Genomic DNA, 20,432 nt, shown 5'->3' on the forward strand with positions numbered 1-20,432 from the left:
GAAAGAAATATTCTTTGAAACATGACATCATTCATTCTCAGAGCCGCTCCGCACGTGAAGTCTTGGGAGAGAATTCTAATTGACTTTTAAGGAACAGAACAAAAGTAACTGATAGTGTCAGGATGGGACAGAAGAAACTGGGAACTGGAGCTTTCTTACCAGGCATGCTCCATATGCACTCCAAGACCAACCTTTGAAGCAGGATGCACTGAAATAAAGGACTTGTTAAAAATTAAAACTAGGCCATCGGGGTGATAGCTCTCTCCTTCTATAGGAGTTTATTGTCATGTGTTTCAGAGTTGGACTGAAGGGCAATAAACTCTAGGTCCTATGGGAATTTACAATAAAGGTGGTGCCAGTAGTTTTCTTGAGGACTCATAAGTAGAAAAACCTCAAATTTTAAGATCCTAAATTTATTCCTGAAATGAGTTAGCTCTTGCTCTTTCATACTTTTTTTCTACCTTTTCTGGGGGCAAACACTCAGGTCTAGAGAGAAACTTAAAAACACTGCTTTTTAAAGAACACTTTCTTTCTTATCAAGGTAATCTTTCATTTAATTTGGAGCCTTCATGTTGAGTATATTATACAAATTCAGCTTGCCAGTTCCTTGTTAGAGGTAGGTACCTTCAGTATACATGCTATAGAAGGGTCTCCTTCCTTTCAAGGGTAAAATTACTTGCTTAATCATTCTGTTTTACTACCCTCTGTTAAACTTTTGTAATATAAAGGTCCACTATGCAACAAATACCATTTGGAGAAATATACTATAAAGCCATAAACTATCTCCTCGCCATCTATCTCCCTCTCCTCTTCTCTTTCTCCCTCTCCCTCTCTCTTTCTCTCCCTCTCACACACACACATACATATCAATCAAACACCAGAAGCACATGGGTTTGGAAAAGACATAAAAGGTTCTCATAAATCCAGGTTACTGACTTGTTACTAATAAACCCTCTCTCTTAAAATAGTAGTATAGCTTTTTTAAAACCAGCTGATCTTTATTTGCTGAACTCTAAAAGGAAACTCTGAAAGAAGATAACAAACTAAACGTCATATATGAAATAATCTGTCAAACTTCTACTTATGAAAAGTACCACTACTAATAAGATAGCAAGGGTAGCCTAACATTGTTTTGTTGGGAAAATTCATTTCTCTTCACAGCAAGCTATACTTTACTTAACAGGCATTAGAGAAGAGGAAAGAAAGGAAATCAGGGCAAAGCTACAAGTTATGGTCAACAAACCTGTCTAAATCCCAATAAAGTAGTAATGTGTAATATCAAATACAAAACAATCATAAAACTTCAACTAGTTTTACCATAGCACACATACATAAAATGTTGGTTTCTATAATGCAATAAAAAACAACTTTCCTGGGAATTTCAATGAGGAAAAACCAGTGAGCAATTTACCACAAGTCTCAAAAATATCAAAAAAATATGATCCAGAAAGAGAGAATCTAAACATAAAAATCGTCATTTGAGGAATGGTCTCTATAATGCATTCACTGAATTAAAAGAATTTGGAAAAACTGTGGTTTAACTTAATTTACCAACTCTCTTAGAAGCACAACCCAGCAAGTCAGTGTTTAAGATTCTTTACATTCTTCTGTCATATCTTCAGTCTCCTGTTCATCTGCACATTAAAAAGAATAACCAAATTTGTCAGATATCTGTGCATAATTAAGAAAAATTATCAGCCTATGTTTTATAAACATTAAATCCTTTTACACATAAGATGACTCACATTCTCATTTAATATTTATTATACAATCACCACTGTGCAACAATTTATTTAATATTAAATTTAATATTTATTGAATATTAAAATCAATATTCAAAGTACCCCAAATCACTGCAGACAGTAACTGAAGTCATGAAATTAAAAGACACTTGCTCCTTGGAAGAAAAGTTATGACAAATCTAGACAGCATATTAAAAAGCAGAGATATTACTTTGCCAACAAAGGTCCATCTAGTCAAAGCTATGGTTTTTCCAGTAGTCATGTGTGAATGTGACAGCTGGATCATAAAGAAGGCTGAGTGCCAAAGAATTGATGCTTTTGAACTGTGGTGCTGGAGAAGACTCTTGAGAGTCCCTTGGACAGCAAGGAGATCCAACCAGTTCATCTTAAAGGAAATCAGTCCTGAATATTCATTGGAAGGACTGATGCTGAAGCTGAAGCTCCAATAGTTTGGCCACCTGATGCAAAGAGCTGACTCACTGGAAAAGACCCTGAAGTTAGGAAAGATTGAAGGCAGGAGAAGGGGATGACAGAGGACGAGATGGTTGGATGGCATCACTGACTCAAAGAACATGAAGGAGCAGGAAGCCTGGTGTGCTGCAGTCCATGGGGTCTCGAAGAGTTGGACACAACTGAGTGACTGAACTGAGCTGCACAGTCACCACAAGCTGTATACAAAATTTACAAGAAAAAGTGAAAGATAAGGGGCTTGCCTTCATTGAGCTTACAGCTATGGGATAGTTTTTTGGGTTTTGAACTAAAATAGTTATTAATTTGGAGACAGGCATCAAAATTATTATTATCATAATTATTTACTTTGTACTAAGATTCCAGGAAGCCGGGTGAAACAAAAAGTAAATGCAAGAGTTAGGGTAAATAAGAATTGATCGCCTTTCATTTCTTCAATGTTAGAAACAAATTGTGACACTAACCAAAGTGGAATGTAAATATTCTTCTAATCTTAGTTAAGAAGCTTTTCATACAAGGCAGAATTGACAATAGCACCAAATAAAAGACAATAAAAGAGAATCAGGAGAAACTGGAACCCTCAAACACTGTAGATGGGAATGTAAATGAGGCAGCTGACTTGGGAAACATCTGACAGTTGCTCGAAAGGTTACCATAGACAGAGCAATTCTACTCCTAGGTATATCCCCTGGAGAAATGAAAACACGTTTGAGCTCAATCCCTCAGTCATGTCTGATTCTTTGTGACCCCATGGACTATAACCTGCCAGGTTCCTCTGTCCATGGGATTTTTCAAGCAAGAATACTAGAGTGGGTTGCCATTTCCTCCTCCAGGGGATCTTCCCAACCCAAGGATTGAACCCACAATCTCCTGCACCTCCTGCATTTCAGGCAGACTTTTTTTTTTAACTGATGGCTGAGCCATCACAGGAACCCCAAATGAAAATATATATCTACCCAAAAACCTGCACACCAAGATTAATAGCAGAATTACATATAACAGCCAAAAAGTAGAAACAACTCAAATGTCCATCAGCAAATGAACAGATAAAGAAAATGTGGTAAATTCACACAAAAGAATATTATTCAATAATAAAAGAGTAAAGTACTAATACAGGCCACAACATGAATGAATCTTGAAAACATTATAAGGGGTCAGACACAAAAGGCCACATATTGTATGATCCCACTTATATGAAGTTTCCAGACTAGGCAAATTCATAGAGTCATAAAGTAGGTTAGTGATCACCTAGGGCTGGGGGGTTGGGGGAAAATGGGCAGTGACTGTGAGTTGGTACAGTATTTTTCTCTAGGATTAGGAAAATATTGTAAAATTGATAGTGGTGATGAATGCAAAATTCTGTGAACATTCTAAAACCCGCTGAATTGTATGGTATTGTTGAAAGGTTACCCCAAAAAGGTTATATCCATATCATAATCCCTGATACCTATGAAAGTCATCTCACTTGGGAAAAGCATCTTTACAGATATAATTAAGGATCTTGAGACAAGAGAATTCTAGATTATACAGTTGGGACCCATATTAATGAACAAATGTCCTTATAAGAGGAAAGCAGAGGGAGATTTGAGACACGTGCAGAGAGAGAATGACAATGTGAAGACAGAGTCAGAGACTGGAGTGATATGGCCACAAAGCAATGAAGTCAAAGAATGTCAACAACCTGAGAAAGTGGAAGAAGCAAGGAAGCATCCTTCCATAGAGCTTCCAGGCAGAGTGTGGCCTTCCTGACATCTTGACTTCAGACTTCGGCCTCCAGAACTATGAGACGATAAATTTTTGTTGTGATCAAGTGTCGTGGCAACTGTAGGAAACTAACACAGGTGTTCAGAGTAGATGTCGAGAGAGCTGTTATTTTAAAAATCAATCTAACATTTAACAACGGATGATTTGGAGTTTCAGAGCACCATGAGAAATGTAGTGACATTGCCAATTCGTGGAGAAGAAATATTAGCATGGAGAGGAAGGTGGGATCTGTGAGAAGTGCACCTCAATATCTCACATGTGAGATGAGGAATAAGACCTCGGCACCACATCTTCATAAGTGCTAGTCCTTCTATCTGGAGAGCTCTCCTTCTCACCCACTCAGTGAGTGACCACTCATCCTCAGAAGCTCAATTCAAATGCCGGCTCCCCATCTCCCCAATCGTTCATCATCCCTCTAGTGTTCCCAAATACTTTGTCCAGAAGCTCTTAAACTCAGCCCCATATGTTGAGGTTGTCTGCTTAAGTGCCTGCCTTCATCAATATCCTATGAAATAATTCAGAGCAGTGATCATGCCCTACTCGCCTGATAACCTAGGAACAGCATCCTTAATGAATGAATACCATGGAACCCTGGAGCAGTGGTCTTAGTCATAACTAAACAACAGAATCACCCAGACCCCATCCTCAGAAACTGGCTTTAAAAAAACACAGATGCCCAGAGCCAACCCCTAGAAATTGATATAATTCTGGAATGGAAACAAGGTATTGATCTGTTGTTAAATATCACCTGATGATTCTTTTGTGCAGTCAAAGATAAGAAGCACTGTCTATGGGATGGACTCAGTATAGCTTTACATGCCAGGCAGCCCTGAGGCAGATGCCAAAGAGAGAGGTCTGAAAATCAAAAGTATACAAAGTACAGATGATCCCATATCAGCCAGGTATGTCTCCAAATAAAATACTAGCCATGAAAAAGCAGTAGAGAACTAAAGAGGAGGACTTGCTTGCTCTCAGTGGTGAAGAGGAAGGTTACACACAAGAAGGAAAAGTGAGATGAGTGGGAAGGTAAGAGGACAGTCTGGAGAAGGTAGTGTCTTCAGTAAAATGGAAAGGAAAAGGCAGTGTCTTCATTACAATGAAATTGAAGAGGATAAAGCAGGGCTTGAGCAGACAGGAAAAGAAGATACTTTCTGATAGTTTTTTCATCATCACCACATAGGCTGCTGTTTTTTTATAATCCTAAAATAAACCATCTAATTCAGATCTTCTCACACTTCAGTGCACAGACACCTGCTGGGGGGCATCTCGTTAAAATGCAGAACCTGATACAGTAGGTCTGGGACTCAGCAGCTCTAACAAGCTCCCAAGGGGTGCCAATAAATCTAGTCTATAGTCATGATCTTCAGTAACTCTTTCATGTTTTCATTTTATTCACTTTGAATGACACAGTGGAATCAGAAGTTCCCAATACTTGATAAAGTGATAAGTTCATTACAGTTAAATATCAAACCTCTCCAACATGCCATTGTTCACTCTATACTACCAAATAAAACAGTAGACAAAGTGTTATTTTATGATAGAGAAAATAATCAGGGGGAAAATATTTCTATGAAGTCTACCACAAGAAGAACTGAATTAGGGAACTATAGTCAATATTTTTTTAATAAACTATAATAAAAAATAATTTCAAAAATATGTATATATGTATAACTGAATCACCTTGCTATGCACCTGAAACACTGTAAATCAACTATACTTCAACAAAATATGTATTAAGAAAAAAAAGAAAATTAGATGAGAGTAACTTGAAAAAGTAAATTCATCAAATACAAATTCACTATATACTAAGGTCTTACATAAAACAGGAATTAACACTGGGAATTTCTAATATGCCAACTCTGATATTTTGATTAAAGAAACTTTGGAGGGTTAGCTTACTAAGAGCATCTGACAAGCAATTAGTAGACTTGGAAAAGCAATTTCACATGATAACTAAGAGGCCTGAAGGCACACACTACTTGAGAGAAAGAGAACTCCATCAAAGCAATGATGAGTTAAACATTACCCTACAAGCAGGCCAAAATTTTTTAGTGGAAAAAAATCAGCTAGCAATGGTAGTATTTTCAGAATCTCACTGTTCCGCTGCAAACCAGTAAGACTATAGTACAACAGTGCATATAAACATTGTTGTATATATATTACAACTCTCTCAAAACAGTCTAATTCCCTTCAGACTGTTCAGGTGGTAGAAGCAAGGATATACATTCACTCACACCTTCAAACCAACGAAACATCTTCCCCAAACCCAGTTTACCTGCACTGGCTCAACTGAGCAAGTTGCAATCAGATCCTTTGATGGGCAGAATTTCGAGAGGAAATGTATTTGGACTATAAAGTTGTCATTATTTATCTTCATTACCTCCACCATAGTTTGGCCCCAGGTAAATAACAGGGAGGGAACACAGCTCCACCCATCAACAGAAAATTGCATTAAAGATTTACTGAGCACGGCCCGCCCAACAGAACAAGATCCAGTTTCCCCCTCAGTCAGTCTCTCCCATTAGGAAGCTTCCATAAGCCTCTTATCCTTCTTCATCAAAGGGCAGACAGACTGAAAACCACAATCACAGAAAACTAACCAATCTGATCACCTGGACCACAGCCTTTCTAATTCAATGAAACTATGAGCCATGCCTTGCAGGGCCACCAAGACTGATGGGTGGGTCACGGTGGAGAGTTCTGACAAAACATGGTCTACTGGAAAAGGGAACGGCAAACCACTTCAGTTTTCTTGTCTTGAGAACCCCATGAACAGTATGAAAAGGCAAAAAGATAGGACACTGAAAGATGAACTCCCCAGGTCAGTAGGTGGCCAATATTCTACTGGGGATCAGTGGAAAAATAAATGCAAAAGAATGAAGAGAGAGAACCAAAGCAAAACACCCAGTTGTAGATGTGACTGGTGATAGAAGTAAAGTCCAATGCTGTAAAGAGCAATATTGCATAGGAACATGGAATGTCAGGTCCACGAATCAAGACAAATTGGAAATGCTCAAACAGGATATGGCAAGAGTGAACATCAACATTTTAGGAATCAGTAAACTAAAATGGACTGGAATGGGTGAATTTAACTCAAATGACCATTATATCTACTACTGTGGGCAAGAATGCCTTAGAAGAAATGGAGTAGCCCTCATAGTCAACAAAAGAGTCCAAAATGCAGTACTTGGATGCAATCTCAAAAACGACAGAATGATCTCTGTTCGTTTCCAAAGCAAACCATTCAATATCACAGTAAGCCAAGACTATGCCTAGACCAGCACGGTTGAAGAAGCTGAAGTTGAATGGTTCTATGAATACCTACAAGACCTTCTAGAACTAACACCCAGAAAAGATGTTTTTTTCATTATAGGCGACTGGAATGCAAAAGTAGGAAGTCAAGAACCACCTGGAGTAACAGGAAAATTTGGCCTTGGAATACAGAATGAAGCAGGGCAAAGGCTAATAGAGTTTTGCAAAGAGAACACACTGGTCATAGCAAACACTCTCTTCCAACAACACAAGAGAAGACTCTACACATGGACATCACCAGATGGTCAATACCGAAATCAGATTGATTATATTCTTTGCAGCCAGTGATGGAGAAGCTCCATACAGTCAGCAAGAACAAGACTGGGAGCTGACTGTGCTTCAGATCATGAACTCCTTACTACCAAATTCAGACTTAAATTGAAGAAAGTAGGGAAAACCACTGAACCATTCAGGTACAACCTAAATCAAATCCCTTATGATTATACAGTGGAAGTGAGAAATAGATTCAAGGGATTAGATCTGATAAACAGAGTACCTGATGAACTATGGATGGAGGTTCATGACACTGTACAGGAGATAGGGATCAAGACCATCCCCAAGAAAAAGAAACCCAAAAAGACAAAATGGTTGCCTGAGGAAGCCTTACAAATAGCTGTGAAAAGAAGAGAAGTGAAAGGCAAAGGAGAAAAGGAAAAATATTCCCATTTGAATGTAGAGTTCCAAAGAATAGCAAGGAGAGATAAGAAAGTCTTCCTCAGTGGTCAGTGCAAAGAAATAGAAGAAAACTATAGAATGGGAAAGACTAGAGATCTCCTCAAGAAAATCAGAGATACCAAGGGAACATTTCATGCAAAAATGGGCTCAATAAAGGACAGCAATTATATGGATCTAACAGAAGCAAAAGATGTTAAGAAGAGGTGGCAAGAATACACAGAAGAACTATACAAAAAAGATCTTATGACCCAGATAATCATGATGGCGTGATCAGTCACCTAGAGCCAGACATCCTGGCATGAAAAGTCAAGTGGACCTTAGGAAGCATCACTATGAACAAAGCTAGTGGAGATGATGGAATTCCAGTTGAGCTATTTCAAATCCTGAAAGATGATGCTGTGAAAATGCTGCACTCAACATGCCAGCAAATTTGGAAAACTCAGCAGTGGCCACAGGACTGGAAAAGGTCAGTTTTCATTCCAATCCCAAAGAAAGGCAATGACAAAGAATGCTCAAACTACTGCACAATTACACTCATCTTTCACGCTAGCAAAGTAAATCTCAAAATTCTCCAAGCCAGGCTTCAACAGTACATGAACTGTGAGATGTTCAAGATGGATTTAAAAAAGGAAGAGGAACCAGAGATCAAATTGCCAACATCTGCTAGACCAACGAAAAACCTCGAGAGTTCCAGAAAAACATCTATTTCTGCTTTATTGACTACACCAAAGCCTTTGACTTATGTGGATCACAACAAACTGTGGAAAATTCTTCAAGAGATGGGAATACCAGACCACCTGACCTGCCTCTTGAGAAACCTATATGCAGGTCAGGAAGCAACAGTTAGAACTGGACATGGAACAACAGACTGGTTCCAAATAGGGAAATAGTACGTCAAGGCTATATATTGTTACCCTGCTTATTTAACTTATATGCAGAGTACATCATGAGAAACACTGGGCTGGATGAAGCACAAGCTGGAATCAAGATTGCCAGGAGAAATCTCAATAACCTCAGATGTGCAGATGACACCACCCTTATGGCAGAAAGCGAAGAGGAACTAAAGAGCCTACAGATGAAAGTAAAAGAGGAGAGTGAAAAAGTTGGCTTAAAACTCAGCATTCACAAAACTAAGATCATGGCATCTGGTCCCATCACTTCATGGCAAGTAGATAGGGAAACAGCAGCAGACATTTTTTTTTTTTTTTTTTTTTTTTTTTTTTTGCTCCAAAATCACTGCAGATGGTGACTGCAGTCATGACATTAAAAGACACTTGCTCCTTGGAAGAAAAGTTATGACCAACCTAGACAGCATATTAAAAAGCAGAGACATTACTTTGTCAACAAAGGTCCATCTAGTCAAGGCTATGGTTTTTCCAGTTTCAAGTATGGATGTGAGAGTTGGACTATAAAGAAAGTTGTGCACCGAAGAATTGAGGTTTTTGAACTGTGGTGTTGGAGAAGACTCCTGAGAGTCACTTAGACTGCAAGGAGATCTAACCAGTCCATCCTAAAGGAAATCAGTCCTGAATATTCCTTGGAAGGACTGATGCTGAAGCTGAAACACCAATACTTTGACCACCTGTTGTGAAGAAGTGACTCATTGGAAAAGACCCTGATGCTGGGAAAGATTGGAAGCAGGAGAAGGGGATGACAGAGGATGAGATGGTTGGATGGCATAACTGACTCAATGGGCATGAGTTTGAATAAACTCCAGGAGTTGGTGATGGACAGGGAGGTCTGGCATGCTGTAGTCCATGGGGTCACAAAGAATTGGACATGACTGAGTGAATGAACTGAACTGAACTGAGAACTTGTTCTATCTGAGGATACTAATAGGATAACGGTATTAGTTTTCTTACATATAAACTGAATGCCCTATTTCTCAAATATGCACAGCAAAATCTTGTGACTTGCATTAATTTGACAGATTGAGCACTCCACACCCGGGAGCCTGATTTTATTAAGTCTGGCCAAGGCCTTGGACATAGGTGTAAAACAGACAAGCAAAAAAATTCCCAGATGATCTCTACATTCATCCTGGTTAGGAAGAATGCTCTAGTGGTTTGTAACAGAACTTCTCAAACTTCACTGTAATTATCACAGGGGAGCTTATTAAAGTGCAAATTTTCATTCAGTAGGCTTGGGGTGGGGCCTTAGGCCCTGAACTTCTAACAACACTCCAGTGATGGGACAATATTCTAAGCAACAAAGGCTTATAACATGGGATGCATATCATATGGCCCCAAAGGGTCAAGCACATGAAGTAGAGAGGGTCAGATGGGGCCACGTTTTCCAGCAGAGTACATGCTCCTAAAGGAAATATCTGCTGTTCGGCTCTCCTCCCCAAGTGTAAGACCTGCTGATTTGCTAAAAACATCAGAAATCTAGGCTTTTATGAGAAATCTGATGAAATGTTAAGTACTAGGTAGGCCAGCCAAATCCAATCACTGCACTAATCATTTTATGTGAATTTTCTCATTTGATTCTTATTATAATCCTAGAGGATAAATACTAAAGCCATATTATCTTATAGATAAGGGAAACAAGGTAGAGAGGAGAGAGAGATTAAGTAACTTGCACAAGATCATCTGCTACAAGTCAAGCGAGGATTCAAACAGGAGGTCTGTCTCACTCACAGCCCATACAACTAACCCCTAAATCAGATCATGCTGGCGGGTGGTTGAGCCAGGCATCTCTGCTCATCTATGTTCTAGCCTCAAAATCCTGGTACTTAGCTGGACTCTGTTAACTTTATCCTTTGGGTAATTAATTTTCTCCTTGATTTTATGTTCTCACTTTCAATTTAGAGTGACCTGACTATACAGTAGAAGTGAGAAATAGATTTAAGGGACTAGATCTGATAGACAGAGTGCCTGATGAACTATGGACGGAGGTTTGTGACATTGTTCAGGAGACAGGGATCAAGACCATCCCCATGGAAAAGAAATGCAAAAACGCAAAATGGTTGTCTGAGGAGGCCTTACAAATAGCTGTGAAATGAAGAGAAGTGAAAAGCAAAGGAGAAAAGGAAAGATATTCCCATTTGAATGCAGAGTTCCAAGGAATAGCCAGGAGAGATAAGAAAGCCTTCCTCAGCGATCAATGCAAAGAAATAGAGGAAAACAACAGAATGGGAAAGACTAGAGATCTCTTCAAGAAAATTAGAGATACCAAGGGAACATTTCATGCAAAAATGGGCTCAGTAAAGGACAGAAATGGTATGTACCTAACAGAAGCAGAAGATATTAAGAAGAGGTGGCAAGAATACACAGAAGAATTGTACAAAAAAAATCTTATGACCCAGATAATCACAATGGTGTGATCACTCACCTAGAGCCAGAATTCCTGGAATGAAAAGTCAAGTGGGCTTAGAAAGCATCACTATGAACAAAGCTAGTGGAGGTGATGGAATTCCAGTTGAGCTATTTCAAATCCTTAAAGATGATGCTGTGAAAATGCTGCACTCAATAAGCCAGCAAATTTGGAAAACTCAGCAGTGGCCACAGGACTGGAAAAGGTCAGTTTTCATTCCAATCCCAAAGAAAGGCAATCCCAAAGATTGCTCAAACTACCGCACAATTGCATTCATCTCACAAGCTAGTAAAGTAACGCTCAAAATTCTCCAAGCCAGGCTTCAGCAATACGTGAACCGAGAACTTCCAGATGTTCAAGCTGGTTTTAGAAAAGGCAGAGGAACCAGAGATCAAATTGCCTACATCCGCTGGATCATCGAAAAAGTTAGAGAGTTCCAGAAAAACATCTATTTCTGCTTTATTGACTACGCCAAAGCCTTTGACTGTGTGGATCACAATAAACTGTGGAAAATTCTGAAAGAGATGGGCATACCAGACCACTTGACCTGCCTCTTGAGAAACCTATATGCAGGTCAGGAAGCAACAGTTAGAACTGGACATGGAACAACAGACTGGTTCCAAATAGGAAAAGGAGTACATCAAGGCTGTATATTGTCACCCTGCTTATTTAACTTATATGCAGAGTACATCATGAAAAACGCTGGGCTGGAAGAAGCACAAGCTGGAATCAAGATTGCCGGGAGAAATCCCAATAACCTCAGATGTGCAGATGACACCACCCTTATGGCAGAAAGTGAAGAGGAACTAAAAAGCCTCTTGATGAAAGTGAAAGAGGAGGGTGAAAAAGTTGGCTTAAAGCTTAACATTCAGAAAACTAAGATCATGGCATCCGGTCCCATCACTTCATGAGAAATAGATGGGGAGACAGTGGAAACAGTGTCAGACTTTATTTTTTTGGGCTCCAAAATCACTGCAGATGGTGACTGCAGCCATGAAATTTTATTTCATTAAAAGACACTTATTCCTTGGAAGGAAAGTTATGACCAACCTAGATAAGCATATTAAAAAGCAGAGACATTATTTTGCCAACAAAGGTTTGTCTAGTCAATGCTATGGTTTTTCCAGTGGCCATATATGGATGTGAGAGTTGGACTGTGAAGAAAGCTGAGTGCCGAAAAATGGATGCTTTTGAACGATGGTGTTGGAGATAACTCTTGAGAGTCCCTTGGACTGCAAGGAGTTCCAACCAGTCCATCCTAAAGGAGATCAGTCCTGGGTGTTCATTGGAAGGACTGATGCTGAAGCTGAAACTCCAATACTTTGGCCACCTCATGCGAAGAGTTGACTCATTGGAGAAGACCCTGATGCTGGGAGGGATTGGGGGCAGGAGGAAAAAGGGACGACAGAGGATGAGATGGCTGGATGGCATCACTGACTCAATGGGCATGAGTTTGAGTAAACTCTGGGAGTTTGTGATGGATAGGGAGGCCTGGCGTGCTGCAATTCATGGGGTCGCAAAGAGTCAGATACGACTGAGTGACTGAACTGAACTGAACTGAACTGAACCATCCCAGTTTGCCAGAGACTGAGGGTTACTCAAGACAAGAGACATTCAGTGTACAATCAAGACACTCCTGAGCAGACCAAGATAGTTGGTCTCCTTAGTTTTAATTTAGTGGTATTATGTTAAAAATAACCCTATCTGATTCACTGTTACACTTATTATAGAAATTTTTTTAAAAATTATTCAATAAATGGGTCCTATAGGAAATGTCACTGTTTTCCTTGAAAAATTAGTGTAGTCTTATCCCCCTTTTTTACTGCGTGATTGACTTGGTGTCCCTTTATGCCTTACTCTATCTTTGTTATTTGCCAATCATATTTTCCTCTTAGTTACATGAATGTGTTGATAAGCAGCTCAAGTGCTTGATTAGAAAAAAAAAATACTGTACATGCATAGATGCCTTTTTGATTATCTAGAAATCAATTCAGCATAAGAAGCTTTGATTAAATACTAGACTAACCACAGACCTGCAGCACTAGTGTACCTCGCAGTGTCTCCGTGGTTGATGTGATCAAAGACCACTTACTCCTCTCACACTTCCATGTGGGGGAACTTTCAGTGGAGATGCATCCAGCTTCACCCCCACCATGGGAAAGAACAGTCAGTTATCTGATTGGTGAGTCTAGGGGAAGAAACAGCGTGCTCAACTCATTCCTCTCTGCAAGGGGGTCACTATTCTCTGCCAGGGTGCCCTTTGCTCCTCTGTACTACTGATCCACATGGACAGGTCTCCATGGGTGAGGCTTGACGATTTTCACCTCTGCCAGAGTGAGTATGTAGGTTTATCTTGAGGGCATAACATCAAGAAGACCATTTGGCTTCCTACCCAGGTGACATCAATCCCCTACTTTTCATCAGCAATAAAGCCAACCTCCTAATCTTCATTTGTCAGAATCTATACATTTCTCAGGAGAAGGTCATGGCACCCCATTCTGGTACTCTTGCCTGGAAAATCCCATGGACAGAGGAACCTGGTAGGCTACAGTCCATGGGGTTGCTGAGGGTCGGACATGACTGAGTGACTTCACTTTCACTTTTCACTTTCATGCATTGGAGAAGGAAATGGCAACCCACTCCAGTGTTCTTGCCTGGAGAATCCCAGGGATGGGGGAGCCTGATGGGCTGCCGTCTATGGGGTCGCACAGAGTCAGACACGATTGAATTGACCTAGCAGCAGCATACATCTCTCAGTTGGTTTGATAGGAGTGGGAAAGAGAAGATGCTATTTATCGGTCTTCTGAAACCCCAACAGTAAGTGAGTGCAACATTGAATTTACTGGACCTTGTATCCAAAAAGTCAAATAACAGCAGTTACCACTAAGCTTAAAGCAAAAAATGAAAAATGAAGTACTTTAGGAGGGGGCAATCAAGGTGGCAGAGTGAAAGGACATGAAGCTCACCTTCTCCCACAAACACATCAAAAACACATCTAATGTGAAACAGTTCTCTCTGAAAACAAACTGGCAGAAGGACTCTTATACAGCCAAGGCTGTAAGAATTAGGAAGGGAAGAAAAGCAATCAGGACAGGACCTGGGCCCCTGGGAGAGAACTAAGATGAAAATGGAGATTACTCAAGCAGACACCTGCCCTGGGGAGTAAGCAGTTCAAGCAATAGATTGGGTACTCCAGTCTGGGGTCTTACACAGGGGAGATAAGCCCGTTGGCTTGTTGGAGGACCTCTGGAACAATTAGAAGGGTTATGGGAAGCTTAGACTGTTCGTGTAAGGAGTGCATACACGCTGGCTAGGCCTAAGGCAGGACAGAGAGACATTTGCTCTAGGAGCAGCTGGTTTTCCACACCTGCCCTGCCATGTGCCCCAGCCGAAGCTCCAGCCTGCTCACCCCATGCCACATCATGGCACTGAATCTGAGGTGCCCACGACCAAGAACAACTCAACTGTAGGACACAGAGGTAACCCAGACCTGAGGTGAAGTCTGGGTGGGATTGCAGTTGCCATTGTTGGCATTTACTCAAATGGAATCTCAGAAACTGCTCAGATCTCTGACAGCAATTGCTCCACCACAACTCACCTCCTGATACACATCAAGACTCCACATGGGCCCCAGTCACCCCTGTGGAATGGTTCCACTACAGCGCAGGGGTGGTAGAAGCTGGGGGCAGTGATCAGTTGTGAGGGACAAAGGTGACTAGCACTCAAGCCTGCATCTGAGCAAAGACATGGTTGCCTCCATGAGTAGCACATCAGACTTTTGTCTGTGCATGGACCTTATTTATTTTCAGCAGCCCCCTGCATTCTATACTCAGGAAAAAAAAAAAAAATGAAAAGACTAAATAAAAAAAAACACATGTATCCCAAAGTTCTTAACAGTACTATTTACAATAGTCAAAATATGGTTGGAATCCAAGTGACCACCAACAGACAAATGCATAAGAGGTGACATATCCACCTACCTACCCCTACCTACCTATAATGGAATATTACTCAGCCATAAAGTGAATGAAATTCTACCATTTGCAGCAATACAAATGAACCTAGAGTATATTATACTTAAATAAGTCAGACAAAGAAAGACAAATACTGTATAAAATCAATTACATGTGAAATCTAAAAGATAATACAAATCAATGTATACAGCAAAACAAACTGACTCACACATAAAAAAAACAAATTAATGATTCCCAGAGGGGAGAGGGAAGGAGAAGGGGCAAGTTAGTGATATGTGATTAAGAGATACAAACTACCATGTGTAAAATAGATAAGCAACAAAAATATATTGTATAGCACAGGGAATTCTAGACATTATCTTGTAATAACCACTAATAGAGTATAATATGCAAAAATATTGACTCACTATGCTACACACCTGAAACCAATATTATAAATCCAACTACACTTCCCCCAAAATGAGGTACTTCACACTGGAAACTTCTAATACATCTGTGAAGCAAATCCTTATCTTCAATACCACAATTGAAATTGGTCCTCAGTGTCACTAGATTTGGACCCTGATGGTTTTGAACTGTGGTGTTGAGAGTCCCTTGGACTGCAAGGAGATCCAACCAGTCCATCCTAAAGGAGAGCGGTCCTGGGTGTTCATTGGAGGACTGATGTTGAAGTTGAAACTCCCATACTTTGGCCACCTGATGCAAAGAGCTAACTCATTTGAAAAGACCCTGATGCTGGGAAAGATAGAGGGTGGGAGGAGAAGGGGACAACAGAGGATGAGACAGTTGGATGGCATCATTGACTCAATGGACATGAGTTTAGGTAAACTCCGGGAGCTGGTGATGGACAGGGAGGCCTGGCGTGCTGCGGTTCACAGGGTTGCAAAGAGTTGGACATGATTGAGCAACTGAACTGAACTGAAGTTTTATCTGACTCTATCTTTTAGAAGCAGAATTTTAAAATTCATAACAGACCTCAGTTCATGTAGGAAAATAAAACAATACATTTGCTACTTAAAGAGAAAATGATGAGTGATTCTTCTTATTTTCTTCCTGTCTGCTTACAGAAATCTCATCTGAATCATGTATTCACATATATCTATTTCCTGAGAAAGAGAACGAATATAACATAACAGCTGAATACACTGTAATTTCTCATTATAATTACATCTTTAAAAGGCTTTTTGCCAGGAAAACTGGTTTAGCATTTAGTTTTGGGGTTCACTTTTGCATAAATCACATAATGTCCAATTTGGTATTTTAGAATAAATTGATTAGCAAGTTATTTTAATCATTGTAAATGTTGAGGTTAGTAAAAGAAAAACTCCCAGCTTCAGATAGACTGACAAGCATCCAAAATAATAATGTAGGATTTATTCCTTAAAGTTTATCATGTAATAAACAAAAGGTAAAATATGGTTCATATATTCACATCTATTCTATCTTAAACCTCCATAATCACAGGGTTGTTTTAGTCAAATACTGGGAATATCTAGAGCCATCAGAGGCACTTTTTCAGAAGTTAAAAGTAAATCACCAGAGCTTCTTTCCATTATGTCACATTAAATTCTAGTTCATTCCATATTTTCATGCTCTACTTGGCGACAGATATACATCAGTGTGACTGACATTCACATAGAAGTGATGTCATATCTCAGTAGAATGATCTCCTCAACCCCCACATACTAACTCCATGAGAATGAGACCCCATACACAATAAATCATCATACCCAACTGAATACGTTTTGATTACAGTTGACAAAAAAGAAATGCCGATGCTTTCTTCCTAATAAAAACCTTTTGTCCAAAAAGAAAAATACACTGCTATTTTAGAGTAGAACAAAGTTCTTACAGTCTATTTGTTAAGTGAAGATGGTTGATGGGAGAAGACAGAGCACACTCATTTAACTGAATTACCTGTTGTAAGTAAACTCTGCTGCTAGGTAAAAAGAGTATAGCTTGTGGAATTTCACTAAAAAAGAAAAAAATTCCAAATCTTTACACAGAATATCAGGCTTGCATAATTCTTAAGCAATACCACCTGCTTTCATTCATAATGCAAAGAATAAGTGTGAACCGCATTTTCAGTGTATTATTCTAAAGCTGGGGCTTCCCAGATGGTGCTAATGGTAAAGAACCTGCCTGTCAATGCAGGAGATGTAAGAGAGGTGAGTCTGATCCCTGGATTGGGAAGATCCCCTGGAGGAGGATACAGCAACCTACTCCAGTATTCTTGCCTGGAGAATTCCTGGAGCCTGATGGGCTACAGTCCATAGGGTCTCAAAGAGTCGAACAGGACTGAAGCAGCCTAGCACGCACTCACACATCTAAACCTGGATAATTTAAATTCCTTTATTTATTAAACAGGCACTTGATTTAAGGCAGCACTTTGGACATCAGAGAAGATATAACAATGAATCAGAAGATAGGACCTCTGTCCTCAAAGAGGTTACATAGTTCTAAGGAAGAGTGCATGGGTGTGTGTCCCTAACAATGTGAGACTGTGTGTAAAATGATGTGATGGGGACTAATACCCTTGGACATTCAGAAGGAAGTAAAACTCTTAAAATCGAGGAGCAGGGAAGGTTACATTTAGACAGGATGGGGTTAGAATTCAACCACCATTGAAGGTATACCTGCACATTCCTGCGAAGAAACAGTCTTGAGCAACATAGAGAGCACTGTACATCCTGAGCCCAAATTAGCTATATAACCTGAATAACATTTAAGAAACTACATAGAGACTGATTATGAAGACAACTTCAGGTCAGATTCTGAAGGCCTTGAACAGCAAGTGAAGGAATTCAAATTTCATTCAACAGACAGAGGAGAACCATAGAAGCTTTTTGAGCTGGAGAGTATGTTCATCAAAGTTGTACTTTGGGGGTATAAGTTTAGGTGGTTGACAATGGCAGGAGAAGAGACAGCAGAGCGCGGATACCTGATCAGGTTACTGCACTGATCCAGCTGAGAGCGTAGGAACAGCAAGGGAGTGAGTGATGGACATGGGAGAGATTGCAGAAGCAGAACAAACAAGATTTTAAGACTGGAAGTGGGAAGCGAGGGAAACGGAAGAATCAATGATGACTCACATTTTAAGCCTGGGTGATTGAGGAAATGGAAGTCAAGAGGAAAATCTGAGTTGAGAGGGAAGGATGAGGAAATTCGTTTGAGTTCATATCCAGATGGCAGTTAGAAATACAGGGCTAAGAAGTTAGTTCAGAATTAATAGATTACTGATGTAATAGGTAATAGGTATAGACTTAATAGGAAATATATTTTAATCTACATGAGAGGAAAAGTTGAAGTTATTTAAATAAACTCAACAAATTTAACATAGACTATGTTAGACCTCTAACATAAATAACTGAATATTTGTTTACATAAAAAAACTGCCCATAATTGGTATTTTGGTATTTTGTACCATTGGTAAGATGCAACACTGGATCAAAAAAAAAAAAAAAACCCTGACAATATACAAGCAGCTGGGACTGAAAGTTTGTATACTGAAACTAACAAAACCACAATGATACACAGCATTCCATGAATTCATTCCTTGAAACAAATATTCATCACTGATATTTAGAAGTTAAAATACTAAGCAAATCTAATTATTTGTAGCCACTCAAACTAATTTCTCTTTTCCTCTGAAATCAACACTGCTTTCTGGATAGCCATAACTACCATAACTAATAATGGCATTAGTTATCATTAAAAATAATGTATTTTGTAAGGGTACTAATCCCAACAATGATCTGATATAAACATTAATAAATATGTTCTTACATTAGCATGCTCTTAATTGACCCATCTGTGACTTACAAGGATACCTCCTTAGTCTGCTATATTTTGAACTGTATTACCTTTATATTGAGGTATTTCATAAAGATGATTCTCAGTGTATTCTCCAAGCCTCACCTGGTTTGAGTCTCTCTGGAGGGCTGAGTTTCACATGCTGATCTTCAGATGAAAGGCTCACACTGAGGCCATACAGTGGATCATCCAAGAAAGAGGGCCTTTTCAGTCTCCCAATGCCCAGAGTCTTAGACATAAAGTAGTCTTCTGCATCACTAATAACATTGTCCTCAGAAAACTGAAGGCATTTCACATTCTCTGCTTCAAGGAGAAGAGCTGGTGACATGTGATGCCCAGCCAAGGCTTTGGTGAGAAAGTAGCCTCTAGATGTTTCACATTCTACATTCTTGGGCACATTTATGTCCTCCACCTCAGTGCTTTGAACCTTTGTTTTTGACCTGCTTAATGACTCAGAGAGAATAGATCCAGAAGGTTGGGGGAACTCAGGTATCATATCCTCAATGTCTTTCTCTTCTCTTTCTGGAGACAGTCTAACTGCGGATTTTTGTTTGAACGAGCATTCATCCAGAAGACACCTTAACTGTTCCTCGGAGAGAAGTGAGGTTGAATCTAACTGATGAGACAAACCAAAAGTTTTCAGTCAGTTGAATGAGTAAACACATTTATCTTCGGTAAACTTTCAGTAATACAATATAAATGCAAGTAACAGAAAATCCTTTACACAAAACACCCAAATAGTACAATCATTCATTTTAAACCATTCAAAATTACAGGGGAAAAAAATCACACATACCAAAATCCAGGAAAAGTCCCACGACACTGATGGAAATGAACTACTGTACCAACTAATCACTAAAACTCTACATGTAGTAATAACCTTGGGCTGAAATGAAGATATTAGAGAAACCCTTCAATTTTTTAAGTCTCAGGGCATCAAGTAGGGTAGTAAGTAACCACTTCTTTGATAGAAAGCAAGAAATTCTGCCACAATATCTAGTTGGTGTTTCTCTGTTTCCTCCATTTCTGGGTATGAACGCTATCACCACCCAATTCCTTAACTCAGGCAAACAGGGTGGATTAACCTGCCCCTGGGGATTCACCACTCCTATGTCTGTCTTCAACTTTCAGTGGGCAATACTACAGAAGACAGAAAAGGAAGGGAAAAGGGGTGATGCATCCTGAGATGTGTAGTGGCTTCAGTGCTATAGGTCTAGACAGAGGCCAGGGGCATTCCAACAGCAGTGCACTCTGGGAGGAGAATTTGATCTCTGTTTGTAAACATTATCAGGGTTGATTGTTTCAAACAAGATAATAAGGATTTAAAAACATTTTCTTCTCTTCCAGTAATGTTCTCAGGAAATAAAAT

The 20,432-nt window shown here is 39.6% G+C and overlaps 1 protein-coding gene across 2 annotated transcripts in view; it reads right to left on the bottom strand.

Annotated features, from left to right (window-relative positions):
• Window positions 1–994: 994 nt before the first annotated feature.
• Window positions 995–20,432, bottom strand: part of FSIP1 (fibrous sheath interacting protein 1) — a 220,852-nt gene continuing 201,414 nt past the window's right edge. For both annotated transcript variants that reach the window (XM_065941257.1, XM_065941258.1), the window contains 2 exons: window positions 19,169–19,679; window positions 995–1,634 (listed from right to left, as the gene is read on the bottom strand). In XM_065941257.1, the coding sequence (XP_065797329.1) occupies window positions 1,588–1,634; window positions 19,169–19,679 (558 nt within the window). In that variant the 3' untranslated portion in view covers window positions 995–1,587. The remainder of the gene's footprint in view (window positions 1,635–19,168; window positions 19,680–20,432) is intronic.

Source organism: Muntiacus reevesi, chromosome 7 (assembly GCF_963930625.1).
Source record: "Muntiacus reevesi chromosome 7, mMunRee1.1, whole genome shotgun sequence".
Taxonomy (NCBI): Eukaryota; Metazoa; Chordata; class Mammalia; order Artiodactyla; family Cervidae; genus Muntiacus; species Muntiacus reevesi.